The sequence below is a fragment of the Sinocyclocheilus anshuiensis genome, unplaced genomic scaffold (assembly GCF_001515605.1).
Source record: "Sinocyclocheilus anshuiensis isolate Anshui unplaced genomic scaffold, SAMN03320099.WGS_v1.1 scaffold292, whole genome shotgun sequence".
Lineage (NCBI taxonomy): Eukaryota > Metazoa > Chordata > Actinopteri > Cypriniformes > Cyprinidae > Sinocyclocheilus > Sinocyclocheilus anshuiensis.
Window position 1 is genome coordinate 1,829,607 of NW_015555757.1, and position 14,245 is coordinate 1,843,851.

Here is a 14,245-nt window from a genome sequence, read left to right on the forward strand (position 1 = left end):
AGTGCTACATTCATTAGGCCAGGTTCATTTCCATTCCAAAAGAGCAGTTGTCTCGCCGAAATAAAGGTCCGTAAGATTAATTACAACTGGCTGCGACGGACCTGCAGGTGATAAGAACAAATTCCCTGACTGGACATGAAATAGCGATTAAAAAGCCCAACGTCAAAGTCACACCTGCTGTTTGTTTATTGTCCCCGTGCCGAGCGCGTATTATTTAGCCTTTGTCACACATAAAGCGCTTGCGAGTTTTAAACCATAAACAAATTTCCCTTTTCCAGACGAGGTGGTCACGTACTCGGGCGATTTTGGCAGCGGGCTCGGATGGGAAGATGAGGAGGAAGAGGAGGCGGAGGAGAACGGCGAGGAGGCTGAGGAGGAGGAAGGGGAGGTGGGGGAGGTAGATGACGGCGGATACATTTGGTAGAACGAAACACGATTCTCGCCTTGTCCGACGTAGCTTTCTGTGGCCCATTTCTACAGAGGCAGCTCTATCTTCTGACATTAAACGGTGGACTCTGGAGGGTCTGTCATCTTTATACTGCACTCCAAACAGCATTGACTTCGGGGGGAGGGTGGCTTGATTAGTGTTCGCTGTAGTGAGATTAAGGTATTGGGAACGAGCTTTCAATTATTGAGCTTCTGAATACTTGTGAAACATATTTTTGTTGTAAGTGCAAGAGTTTTCTCCTGAATCAGTCTCTAGCATCTGCAAACACGAGCTCAGAATTAGGCACTTGATGTGATGCATTCTTATGCAAGTCTAATAAATACATACTATCATCACTATTCGTTCGGAAATGCCAAAATGATACCTGTTATGTCTAAAGCAAATTTTTAAAGTATGTATATAAAGATAGACAGGCTGCAGGGTCTAACCTGTTTCATTAGATCTTCTGTCGACCATCAGCAACTGCTTTCTTCGAGGAATCGAGACTGCTGCTAATGTTTTTGCTATTAGAGTTTATGTAAATTGTTTAAAATGTCCTCCAAAAGATTTAGCGTATATAAACACAGATTACTATAAAGACAAAGAGACACAAAGTCAAAAAAACTCAGAGCTAAGTTAGCTTAGCTTAGCTTAGCTCAAATAGCTAAGACTGTTACCCTGTTATGTTCTGGCTGAAACAGTCTCTGCATCATTTCTTTGCTACCTTGAAGTAGATATAGTCGTAAATGTCTTGAGATAAAGTAGCCTTTGTCAGTGTATTTGAAGAACTATTTCTCCACGCTCACAAACTACAACCGACTTTAGGCTACTTCCCAGAAATACACATTGCACTTCTACAAGATGATCCTTGTCCTAAAGGCACTGTTTTTTTCCCCGTCTTTAGTGTAATAATGCACCGAAACCAGAGATGGCAAAGCATTATATTTTCATATAAATTACGTCTCAATGCAGTAGCTTTCTCCCTCACCCCGACGTCCCAATCATTGTTTTCTTTGAAATGGACAGTAATAAATCCTGAGATATGTGCGCTCTGGTTTCATATGTGTGTCATAATAGAATTTGCTTATACTCCACTAGGTCTGGCTGTAATACGGTACTTCTGATGCAACACAACTATTATAACGAGGCAGTGTATGGATGAACAGGAGAGGCAGGAATGAGCTTTCAAAAATGCGTTCCGACATATTCTCTCTCATATACCCAAAGGGACCAGTCTGTCTTTGCAGATGTCTTCTAATCAGATCTTCCCATCATTTGCAGTGAAAGATGTGTTGGCTGTAATGTTCCTAGGTGTAAATCTGGTGCTGAAGGGATTTATATTCAAGGTCTGAATCTTAAAATCTACGACTAAAGGTAAAGTACATGAGTCTTGCAGTAAAAAATATCTAAAGCATCAGTTTTTATGGTTAAAATGCTGTAAAACATGTATGAGTTACAGACTCGGTCTGGTATGATAATTCACTCAGTCATGATTTCGAAGCTCCACACAGGCAAGAGAAAATGCATTTGATATGGTAACATCCCCAACGTAAACACATTCATCAATGTACCGCGGCATCTACAGAAGAATATGAATCCTCCAAATGTCAAAATATGAATCTTGACGATATTTAAATTAGTTGAGGATTATCATAGGCGATACACCTTGCTGGTGTGATGGAAAGATGGCCCGCTCATTAAAAGTCAATAGTGAATGTCCTGATGTCTTACTCAGCAGTGTACAGGAGTCTGCTAACAGTGATGTTATACCACTTGGACTAGTGTATGATTGTATTGTACTGTACATGCCATTATTATTGTAAATACTTGGATTTCATCGCTGAGTTGCAGTATATTTGCATTTAGTTGCATGTTTCTTTGTCCAAGTGTGTCATCTTTCTTGCCTGAATATGATTAAAGGCACTGGGCCCGAAAGTGCTGTTCCTTTGTTCTCCTAATTACTCCCAAGACTCTGCGACATGCTAATTTTCATGTGACACTGGAGACATGAGAAAACAAATCTTTTCAACCCTCTTTTAAACACATTTTTTGACAAGTGCAATTTATAATGACTACCAAAAATACCCAACAAAAGCTGGTTCTCAAGACGAACGAGTAACCAGAGGGTTAAAAAAAAGACTGTAATAGAAGGCATGATGTAAACACGTCTTTCAAATATTCACTTATTGTCATTAAGAGAAAAAATGTGCATGATGAAATTCTAATTCTCTGAAAACACACTATTTTAATACTGCATAGTTTCATCATTGGCACACATTTCATATATTGGTGATCCAGTGAAGCAACATGCTTGACATCAACCTAGTTAGAAACCAGTTTTCAGCCTTGGTTTCTTATCATCCCTGGTTTCTAACTAAAAAAATGTGATGGAAAAAAATGTTAGAATACTGCATTGTTTTAGTTTTGGCATGCATTTCATTTATTAATGATGCACTGCAGCAAACTGCTAGGCATTAACATAAAATGGTTATAAATCATTTTACTTTTTTTTTTTTACTTAAATTGACCAGTCATTATGTTCACTTGCATGTATCAGAATATTTAATCAGTTTAAGGGGTGCAGGATTTTTTGTGGATTTTTAAATCAGTCAGTCAAGTTAAGTTATTGTACATTAAAATGTCCACAAATAAGAAGCTCAGAAATATACACCATTTTATTGTCAGTACAGAGCTATGTCATATTATCATTTTTCAATAACATTTTCGCATCTTCAGCAACTTTACAATACACAAAGATTAATTTTAGTAGTTATATATTCATTCTAAAGCATCTTGTATGTTTGGAAACAATCACAGGAATTCATGTGAATTCATATTCAGTTTTATTTTGGAGAATGATCAAAGCTTGCTCTGAATGCTTTGTAGTCTCCATATCTTCTTGACATCATCCTCTGCACTGTCTAAGGCCTTAAACACAGCAGCATCTCCAGTTTGAGCAAAACGTCTCAGCAGAGGCTCCAGAACAGTCACTGGGATGCTGAAGTTCAGATGGGGATACGTCACTTTTGCGGCAAAGTCTCTTGTGTTACTGGTCACGATACCTAATATTAGAATATATAAGATTTTAAAAAATCATGTGAGAAAAAATCTGCCTATGAAAACCTGATTTAGTCAAACATTATCAGCAGAAAAGGGCTGGAATACACTTGATGCCTGACAGTAAGAGAGAAAAATATGCTTAATTGGTCAAGTGGTGCCCCCTTTCGGTTATTATTAGGTATTGTATATTTCAATTTCCAGTGAATACTGTATTTCTACAGACAACTGGTTGATGTGCTGATAAACAAAACCTTTTTCAATTAATTCCTAACTGTTTAAAAATAAATGTATGAATGATATTACCTAACAATTCTCCAGTGGCAGAACGAACCACAGCGCCACCACTGGCTCCAGACTGCACAGCACATGTAGTCTGCAGCATCACAGGCTGTGACTGATGGGTAATAACTCTGGATAAGATCCCTGAGGTCATCGAGGGGCCACAGCTGCTCCCTAAAGCTCCATAACCCACAACAAGCACATCCTCACCTAAACAAACACATAACATGAAAATGTCAGGTGCTGCACAGGGACAAAGTACACACAGTTACAAAATGATATGTTATATAAACTGAAATGGATTATTATATTTATAATACATTTAAATTATGACTTTATATATATATATATATATATCTTATATGTATGGTCAACAAACAAAGAATTTAGATTCACAAATAATTTTAGTTCATCATGCTTTGGCAATTCATAGTTATGACAAAACGTCAAAACTATGAGATAGTAAGTCATAGGAGATAAAGTCAAAATTATGAGATACAAATTCATAATTATAAGTTGAAACGCCAAGCCATAATTTATCAATTTAGAATTTTTGTCATAATTATGATGTCATCATTTTACTTTATAGTTTGTTATAATTGAGATCATAACTATGACTTGTCATAATTTCGACTTACATGTGATAATGACAAGTCATAATTGTGTCATAAATTTTGTCATAATTTCATAATTATGACCTCATAATTTAGACTTTTTGTTAATTTCAATGTTTTATCTAATAATCATGACTTAATGTGTCATAATTGTGGTTTATTATCTCATCTATGATTTGCCAAAGCATGTTTTTTTTTCTTGTGGCAGAAATAAGTTCTTCCAAAGTTCTATTTTGTATGTAAAGAAAAGGGGTTTAATATGAAATATACTTATAGTGTCAAAAATCATGTTGATTTTTGGTTGTGTATTTTAAAAGGGTTAAATATAAAATACAGTGTCAAATATCATGTTGATTGTTGGTGTATGCAACAACCAAATACAACATGGATACAAAACCACCTGATATTTGGATATGAAGTTATCACACATATAAACCAACACACACGGGAAGGAACAAATATTTGTCTTATGTTGGTGGCTTTAGACATCCACAAAAAAAAATAAAAATCACACCAAAATCTCAGAACAAACATGGCTAAATATGAGTTTTAATACAACAGGTTTGCAGCACATTACCTGGGTGAAAGTATGTGGTAAACTGTGTATTTACTGAGTTTGCGAGGGGCTCCTGAAGCTCCACCACAGCGATATCATAGGGAGATGATGGTACTGATGAATACAGCACCTTACCACTTACTGTATGAAATCTGAGGTGGAAAGTTTAGATATTATTATAAATCCCATGGTGATTAAAAATACAATAATACCAATAACATGTAACAAGTTCAACAAAGATCAACAAACAAAATGTCAGTACCTTCCTCCAAAGTTGACCCTGACTGTAAGCACAGATTTTTCATTCACCACATGCCTGCAGGTCAGAACCAGATTCTGGTTTAGCAGCACACCAGAACCCCACAGCTGGCCGGTCTCAATCAGGGCAACTCCAGTGTAAAATTCAGAGCCTGTCCTTCGGTTTGCAGTTAATGGAGCTTGAAGAGAGCCAGTGATTAACTGTGATGACTCTTCTATCAGCGGCTCCTGGATGGCACCAGCCTGTAGCATGTTTTTCAGAATCAGGTGAACAGAGCACACAAGTGTCAGCCCAATCCATTCATCTGATTTCCAGCACAGTGGTGAAACGATCAAACCCACAAGGTAAGATCTGCCTCCTTTGCTAACAAACACACCGCCTCCTTCGGTGCCAGGCAAGCAGCGGGCATCAGTCAGGATCAGGGCATTCTCAGCTCCTGCCAGATTACTAACTATACCTTTACTAATTGTGTTCATGAAGAGGTCTGGACAGAGACCACCGAATGGAGACCCACATGCGATGACATGACATCCCTTTTCAAGACTGCCACTCTTCACCCATTGAATAGTTTCCTTGCAGGTGCATGTGGATGAAGTGGGCACTTTTAAAAGTGCAAACCAACTTAAAAATCTGGAGTCTTCCAGAACTTCTGTATCCAAAGTACCACTATAAAAGCCCCAGTTATCAGCCCCCTTGAAGATTTTGTTAAATGCATCTTGAAACTCCACACAATTGATCATCATTAACAGACGAGCCTCTTGACGGCTCGTATTGCGTCTGTCCGTTACACACGACTGGTTGGCGCAAACGTGAATGTAATCTACATACACTTTTAGCTCTTTAGTGAAACTTCCAGAATGCATTATTTTCGCGTCTTTCTTCATGGACTGTCTATCATTGATAAAGCGTGAAAACAAAATGCCACTACAGACTATAATCCCAGACTGGTAATTCAGAAACACTCCACTACAGCTCAATTCTTTATTCGGAGATCCAGATGTGAGGTTGAGCGGCTTCTCGGACACTGTGACAACACAACATGCCTCTTCCGCAATCTTCATTTTCAAACGTTAGATATATAGAGATATGTCTATATAACAGTATTAAATTGGTTCAACAAAATGGTCACAATTTTTATGCTAATAGTAGAAGTGTTCTCGCATCTTGCAACGAGTTCAAGATAGAAATGTCAACGCGGCGCTGGAGGTCAAATTATAAATAAGAACACCATGCTAACAAACACAGTTTGTCAATAACAACTAGTTAGGGTTGCAACGAATACCTCTCACCGGCTAGATAATTTAATAATATCTATATGAATTTATCGCCGATTTGATCCATCTGCAGCGCTTCCTGGTATGATTTCATTGGCGTAAAAGTAATCACGTGGTATATGAATCGTTTATCCATGTTATAATTGGAAGTCCGACTCTTTCGAACAATTCGTTTCATAGAACCGGTTCAGTGGTTCTTTTACGTCGCCGTTATCACAGACATAAAAATATGATCGTTATGTCCGAAAGAGACGTTTCTCGCGTCAAATCATTCGTGAACGAGTCGTTCCGTTCACGAATGATAGACATTAACCGGTTCAACGGATTCATTGAAAAGATCCAACTCCAAAGAAAGTTTCGTTCACAAATCGGACGCCGTTTATACATTGTACTGTGTTCTTGTGCAACATGCTTGTTCATTCTAATGGTCACGTCACAAAGGTAAGGATTCATTTAGTATTGCCAAATAACCTTTTTTTGACTTCACAGGATGTCACAATTGTTTTCTTGTTTAAAATGTTTATTCAAATAGCTTTCTACGATTCGTATAGGTACATGTCTTTATGATTTCTTTGAGATCAAAGTATAAACAGAAAATTCAAAATATTTTTTTATTTTTGTTGCTTACTTCAGTGCATAAATGCTACAAGTGGTATGTACACAATTAGCCATTTCAAAAGATAAGCAGCACTGAAAATCCCAATCCTTTCACATAAGCCTATTTACAAGGGTAAAAGTGGCCTAGTAATATGACACATTTTTCTATTGCACAGGCATATTCTATGAATTTAAAAAGCCTATGTACTCTCATGCCATAACTGCAAATAAGTCACAGATGACAGTCAAAAAGTACTCATTGCACAGGTAGTTTAGTGTTGAAACAGGCTAATGTAGACACATCACTGGCACTGAGTGCTACATAAGCACAGTCTTAAAAGTATCAAAATACAACATACAAATCAAACACTTGTACTTTTAAATATTAGATATACATTTCATTTTAAATCTCAGGTACTTTTGATAAGCAAGCATGTATACATTGGCAATCCACACCAAATCACTTCAGAAGTTTTTCTTTTGAACTGGGAAATAGGCTACAGAACTAGAAAAAAGCACCAACATTAAGGCACTGAGGTAATGTAACATGAAAACAAAAACACTGATTCTGTATCATCTGATGATTTCACATCAGAATTTTCACAGCACAAGTGATATTCCCCTGATTAAAAGTCCTTGATTCAAATGTTCAATGGTATGTTTACCATTACCATGACACTGGATTGAAAAAAAGTGTTTTGTAACTGAATGCCATCTCTTAAAATAACCCAACTCAGTCAACTGTTAAAGCAAACTATTTCTATCCCTGCTTTTAGAAAAGGCATACAGCATAAACTACTGCTAAGGTAAACATGACTTACATAAGTAATTGCTACTGTAGCTTGAATTAATGCATATCTCAGATACTTCTCTATCACCACGCTGGATTTTATAGGCTCAAATAACACACATATATCAATTAATAATTTATAATTAATACAAATAAAATAAATAATCAATTAATAAATAAAGATACATGGGTTTTGAATGAATAAACATTGAATAAGTTAATCAATATACTCTGAAAGCCATCGAAAACCTTCTCCATATCCTTGTCTCTTCAACACACTGCACATAAAGACTTCCATTGGCCTCAGGTTGAGTTCTTTCAGTGATACATTCCCCTGTGAGAGATAAAAGGACATGTAATGCTCCAAATATTATTCATTGTATTACATAGTACATATACTGCACAACACAAAATGTCTTAAATATATTCCCTCAATGATCTACCTTTCCTGTGGTGTGTCCATAATGACCAAACATTCCTCTCAGCACGTCTTCACTAATTGCTTCTGGACGGTCGATTTTATTCCCCAAAATAAGGATTGGCACATTGGAGATGGTTTCATCAGTTAAGAGGGCCTATGATTAAAGAGCAACGTGCCCTCATTATTACTCAAATACATGGTTGTGTTTTGATTGGTGGGACTGGGAAGAAATTTAAATTAGTGCACTGAAGTCAGTGCAGGTGATATTCCTCTGCTCTCTCAAACAAATGTACAAAACATTCACTATGTACTTTGAAAGTACTAATATGTACTAATATTTAGGGGTAAATAAGATTCAAAGATGTACTTTTTAGCTTTTGTACCTTAGGGTACTGCCCAACTGACGACTTTGTATCATTTTAGAGTTTGGATGTGTTCATAGTTAAACATTCATTGATATATATCTTGTCATAAACAAAACCCTTGATTGTATTAAAAAAAGTAGACTTACATCCAACTCAATTTTGGCTTCTAGTAGGCGTTCATGATCAGCACAGTCAACAAGATACACTATCCCATTTATTGCCGGAAGATAATTCCTCCAAACCCTTCTTGCTGAGAATTGAGAATAGAAAATTGATTGATAAATAAATTTGCATTGTGCACAAGGTTGTTATAAAATTTGTTTCTAAACTTCGTTTCTAATTGAATTTTTTTTTTAAATCTAAATCTAGTAGTGATTTTTGTTTTATTCTGAAATTTTAATTCCAAATTTATTAACCATTTATTAATAAATGCTATATTTACCTTGAGCATGACCACCCAAGTCAAATGTTGTGAAAGTCATTCCGGCAATAGTCAGTTCTTCAGATGCTAGTAGATAGGATAAGATACGGTACATTGTGTACAATGGTTGCTCCAACATACATAGAATTCAATTTGTAAGAATAAGCCATTATGTTCTTTTCAAAGTGTATACACCTCATATCAAAACAGTAAAATATGTTTCACTTTACTTACTAGGGTGAAGTGTTGGAACATGTTGCCCAAGTCGATCATCTTTAAGCATGTGCAACAATGTTGTTTTTCCGGCATTGTCTAATCCGAGAAAAACTAATTTCCCAGACTTTTTATAGAGTCCTAAAATGAAATAAGATTGTGAGAGCACAAAAATCAGTTACATTATGATTTGCGTTCATCAGTATTTCAGTATCTGGCTGATACTTTACCTAATAATTGTAACACACTGCTGAATCCTCTGTACAGCCAATCAAATATGAAAGACATTTTTGTAGCCTGTTCCCTGAAATAAAATAGCAGCAGAATGAGAGAATTGTTCCAATGCCGTACACGATCCAAGACTTTTCAATGGGCTCTGCTAACTCCAGAATAAGCTCTTTACATCTACTGTAAGCAGGTGAAAAACAGCTGGTACTACGTTACTAAATGACCCAAGTTTTAACGTTTTGTCTCCAAGAGTGCACTTAAAAGAAACACAACCCCCCTCGTAGCTATAAACCAAGATCCCGCACACAACATCAGCAAGAAACTATTTCGAGTTGTGAGCCCTTGTCACTTGAAGCCATGGATCTAGCACACAGACATAGCTGTCACTCAAATGACGGCAACTCGCGTTCAACTTCAAGTGCATGTTTATACATTAATAACGGTGTTTGATAACCATCGCAGTATACAAAGCCCAAATGTTTAGCGCGCGTTTTCCAGAAACGCTTCAATACAGGAGGCGCTTTAAAACACATTGAAAACAACAACCAGATATGCTGAGGCTGAATGAGCAAAGTAGAGTATTGTAAAGGTAAAAAAAGCTCAGTATGACGTTATATATAAAGCCCTAAAACCAAGCTTTTGGTGTTAAAAACTGTTTCTATTAAACATTAGTTACAGTTACAGAATGTCTGTTTCAGTCGCGTCATTTGTAATGTTGCATCATTCGTAAATAACACAGAAAACAATGCGTTGTAATAGGGAAATATTCATGTCAATACCTGGAAGGGTCCACTTCTGTTGGAGACCAGTCAGTGCGGTCTGTGTCCTGCTGCTAAAAAAAACAGCCCGAATTTGACGTTTAACCGGAACTGCGTAGCTGCATAGGATGGTAGAATTGATAGTTGTGGGGTCTGAAAAAAAAAAAAAAAAGTTGTGGGGTCTGACAGCGCTTACATTCTTACGTTTGGGATCGGTAAGATGTTTTAATGTTTTTGAAACATGTCTTTTATTCTCACCAAGGCTGCATTAATCAAAAGCACAGTAAAACAATAATATTGTGAAAAAAATCTTCTATTTTAATATATTTCACAATGTAATTTATTCAAATAAAAAGCGTAATTTTCAGCAGCCATTATTCCAGTCTTCAGTGTCACATGATCCTTTAGAAATCATAATAATATACTCACAATAATATAGTAAGTATTAATTTAAAAAAGAAAAAAAAAATCCTACTGACCCCAAATTTTTGATTGGTAGTGTAGGAAAACATGTTAAACAAAAAATTGTCAGCATTATTTGTTCCACACTTGTAGGACATTGTTTCATGAAACATAGATGTTAAGAAGAAAGGCATTTCCAGTCACCATTCACTTTCACTGTATGGGGAAAAAAAACATGCAATGAAAGTAAATGAGGCTGCTAGCATAATCTGTTGTTGCACAGAACAAAGAAAGTCATGTGGGTTTGAAACAACATGAGTTGGAGTAATTGACAGAATATTTCATATATGTAAAGGCAATCTAATACAGAACAAAAGGTATTAACAAACAAGTATCTGATAGCAGTGTCATATGAGAAAAGCTTTATTAAAGCATTTGTTCAGAATCTTACAGTACCTGAGTTTGTCCAGACTATTAGCTAACTTTAGTATCTGTTACACAGAATATTTAACCATTATCAAATACAACTTAACTTAGCAAGACATAGGTTAGCTCCCCTAAATGTTAATGTGAGATTCAGTCCCCAGATAAGGTGTTAAGTGCCCACGTTTTCATAAAATACCATTATACTAGACAGATAATGACATACATATTCGAAACATGATCAGACTGGTCCATTCACAGTGTTACGTTCTTCAGTTCTCTGCATAGTAGCACCATTTGTCAACTGAAAAAGACAGTACAACAAAATAAAAGTCATGTCACATCATGGATACGCAGCAGTAAAAAAAAAAAAATAATAAAATAAATAAATATATATATATATATATATATTTTTTTTTTTTCTTTTTTTTTTTTTCTTTTTAAGAGATCTTATGTTTCACTGTGGGAAAAAAAGACAAAAACAAAATCAAACCTGAGCTTGGAACTGGACTAGCCTCTCCACATGGACATGACTGAAAATGAAAAGAAAAATTAGTTTGAGGTACCACACTAGTTAAGTCTTACTTGACATAAGGCAACACTATTAATGCTAGACAACTGTATATACAATTGATAAAGCAGTGAATAAATTCCTATTAATCGAAAGCAAAAACAAAGTTCTTACTTCATCAACAACTGCTTTGGCTTCATCTGCCGAACAGCAGAATGGACTGTCTCCCTCTGAGACACACGTGTTCTTGCTGCACAGTAAAAGAGAAAAAAGCAACATGACTTATGTTAAAAGGGGGGGGAGCAAAGAAAATTCTCTTTATTTTATATTATGTTGATGTGTTTCAGCAGTAAACCATGTCTACAACTCTACATGTTGTCTAGTGGCTGTAAATGAAAATGCAAACAGTAAGAGCTGAAATAAAATACTATGCAAAATGATCAAACAAATGCAGACCGCTGAAGAAACACTCCCTTACCAGTTTAGTTCTCCAGCATTGGTTTGTTGTGAGATCAGTGCCTTCCAGAAGCCATGGGTGGCTTTGATTGTCTCAATGGCAAAGTCCTGGAATAAATGTAGAATATTTATATGACGAATATGACCAATCACAAATTAAAGCCTGTTTACAACAATTTTCTGAACAGCATGCCTTGTTTTTGAACTCTCCGTTGAATGCAAACTGGTTTTCCGGTTTCCCATCAGGTACCTTGTACCTCCTGAACCAGTCAACTGTGGCCTCAAGGTAGCCAGGCTTCAGTCGCCTCACGTCACTAATGTCTATATTTCACATCAGAAAAATTGCAACAACCACATATATGCATCTCTATTTGAAGTCAAGTGAAAAGCAACGAATGTTACTTACTGTTCAAGTCCTTTGCTTCAGGGTCATCAACATTGATTGCAATGACTTTCCAATCAGTTTCACCTTCATCAATCATTGCTAAAACACCCAGAACTTTCACTCTGATAATATCTCCACGACAGCAAACCTGCAAAGATCAAGCATTGTGGGGTTTATCTAAACCAAATAGAATTGCACATATGACAGATTGCTTTATAAATTTCATAGAATATTTCAAAAGACAAACACTGATATCTATACCTTGTTTCCAATTTCACAGACATCGATCGGGTCATTGTCACCACAACACCCTGTGTCATTGTCTTTGTGCCGACTCTGAAGATTGGAGTAATGGCTGCTGAAAAATTCTGATTTGCCATCACAGGAATAAGTTATTTTTTTTTAATATATTAAAATAGAAGAACATTTTAATTGGAATATTTCACAATATTCTACTGTATGTTTGATCAAATAAATGCAACCTTGGTGAACAAAGGAGAAACAAAACTGACAAAACCTTTGAACAGTAGTGCATTATTAATGTTGTAACAAACAAAAGATTTAAACATTTAACTATGACTGCAGAAACTGAAGCCGTTTCTACCTTCAGTCAGTTTATTCTATGTTTAATGTGTGATCAGTGTTGATTTTGAAGGCTTACTTGAGGGATTGCTCCATAATTCCAAATATATCCTTTGTGGGGGAAAACATTGGCCACATAGCGCAAATTGCCCTTCTTCACGTCTTGCTTAATGGGGTTCAGTGGGTCTTTTGTAGCAATCTGAAAAGTAAACCATAATGTTGACTTATAGAATGACAGAATATTCATGCAGACACCAATTGGTTGACGAGTCATTATTTTGTTTGAATGTCAATACACAACCAACCACAAAATGTAGGTTAAAAGTCTTCTTACTTTCAACATCACTTGGTCTCTGTAACTACTGTAACCATTCATGTTTTAGGTATGTAAATATATAATCTTGCAAATAAACAGCCTGTTACTATCGTTTTATTCTGTTATACTGCAAGTGGTGTAGTTTTGCACTGTCGGTCATACTGTACCTCCATTTTTGCATTTGTCCATCGTGGTACTTCAACAACCATGTGGAAAATGTTCTACAGAGAAAATAAAAATTATTTATTTTTATAAAAAAGGGAACATTTTAAGTAAGCCTAAATGTGACATTCCCATAATAATTTACCCTTCATATTACTAAAAAAAAAATAATGTAAAGTGAATAAGTGATGAGAATGATTAATCATAAAGTTTTACACAGGTAAGATATCAGAGCAGTCCAAAGTATTGAACGATTTAAGATGACACTACTGAAAGGGTAAAGATCGCTCCTCTTACAGACCAAGTCCCTTCACCCGATAAAGAGCTGATATACACTGTGCTGGATTGTGAAATGGCCATTCACTGCCAAAGGGGGCCCATAAGGGAGGGGGATCTACACTGAGACTAGGAGAAAAAAAAAACTTAGAAAATATTAAATTAACATAATGTACCTGAGCTTCATCTGCATACATAGGTATGTCATGGAATGGTGAAATGTACTTTCCATCTGAGTTCTCTGTTTAAAAAAAAAAAAAAGTTTGAATTGCATAACATATATCCGTACAAATAAATATTTCAAAGGCAAATATTACTGATGTTATCTGATCAGTATGATGTTATCTGGCTGAGCACCTGATTTCCATATTGAGGCACAAATAAAAATAACTAAATAAACAATGCCACCATGTCCTCCGTTGTTTATCTTGAAATTGATATATCCCCCCCCCCCCCCTGCTTTTTCTTTT

At 36.0% G+C, this 14,245-nt stretch overlaps 4 protein-coding genes across 6 annotated transcripts in view; 1 reads left to right on the top strand and 3 right to left on the bottom strand.

The window, feature by feature from the left end:
• Nucleotides 1-1,193, top strand: part of LOC107673954 (testican-2-like) — a 39,735-nt gene extending 38,542 nt beyond the window's left edge. For both annotated transcript variants that reach the window (XM_016467802.1, XM_016467803.1), the window contains one exon: nt 279-1,193. In XM_016467802.1, coding sequence (XP_016323288.1) covers nt 279-424 — 146 coding nt within the window. In that variant the 3' untranslated portion in view covers nt 425-1,193. The remainder of the gene's footprint in view (nt 1-278) is intronic.
• Nucleotides 1,194-3,101: 1,908 nt separating this feature from the next.
• Nucleotides 3,102-6,561, bottom strand: LOC107673878 (peroxisomal leader peptide-processing protease-like). 2 transcript variants are annotated; one of them, XM_016467685.1, is made up of 5 exons: nt 5,537-6,561; nt 5,199-5,437; nt 4,958-5,088; nt 3,791-3,976; nt 3,102-3,489 (listed from the first exon to the last, which is right to left on the bottom strand). In XM_016467685.1, the coding sequence occupies exons 1-5, from the start codon at nt 6,254-6,256 to the stop codon at nt 3,287-3,289; spliced, it is 1,479 nt and encodes a 492-aa protein (XP_016323171.1). In that variant the 5' UTR covers nt 6,257-6,561; the 3' UTR covers nt 3,102-3,286. The 2 variants fall into 2 exon arrangements, with proteins under 2 accessions (XP_016323171.1, XP_016323170.1); XM_016467684.1 differs by having other exon boundaries at nt 5,199-6,561.
• Nucleotides 6,562-7,329: 768 nt separating this feature from the next.
• LOC107673926 (GTP-binding protein SAR1b-like) lies at nt 7,330-10,995 on the bottom strand. The gene is made up of 8 exons (XM_016467753.1): nt 10,742-10,995; nt 10,284-10,415; nt 9,507-9,580; nt 9,298-9,417; nt 9,085-9,150; nt 8,789-8,892; nt 8,300-8,431; nt 7,330-8,190 (listed from the first exon to the last, which is right to left on the bottom strand). Exons 3-8 carry the CDS (start codon nt 9,562-9,564, stop codon nt 8,074-8,076), a joined length of 597 nt encoding a protein of 198 aa, XP_016323239.1. The 5' UTR covers nt 9,565-9,580; nt 10,284-10,415; nt 10,742-10,995; the 3' UTR covers nt 7,330-8,073.
• A 76-nt stretch (nt 10,996-11,071) lies between these two features.
• Nucleotides 11,072-14,245, bottom strand: part of LOC107673928 (inorganic pyrophosphatase-like) — a 6,023-nt gene continuing 2,849 nt past the window's right edge. The window contains exons 2-11 of the mRNA XM_016467755.1: nt 13,952-14,016; nt 13,505-13,558; nt 13,101-13,220; nt 12,701-12,775; nt 12,461-12,587; nt 12,248-12,375; nt 12,077-12,162; nt 11,773-11,848; nt 11,581-11,620; nt 11,072-11,391 (exon numbers count right to left, since the gene is read on the bottom strand). Of these exons, the coding sequence (XP_016323241.1) occupies nt 11,360-11,391; nt 11,581-11,620; nt 11,773-11,848; nt 12,077-12,162; nt 12,248-12,375; nt 12,461-12,587; nt 12,701-12,775; nt 13,101-13,220; nt 13,505-13,558; nt 13,952-14,016 (803 nt within the window). The 3' untranslated portion in view covers nt 11,072-11,359. The remainder of the gene's footprint in view (nt 11,392-11,580; nt 11,621-11,772; nt 11,849-12,076; nt 12,163-12,247; nt 12,376-12,460; nt 12,588-12,700; nt 12,776-13,100; nt 13,221-13,504; nt 13,559-13,951; nt 14,017-14,245) is intronic.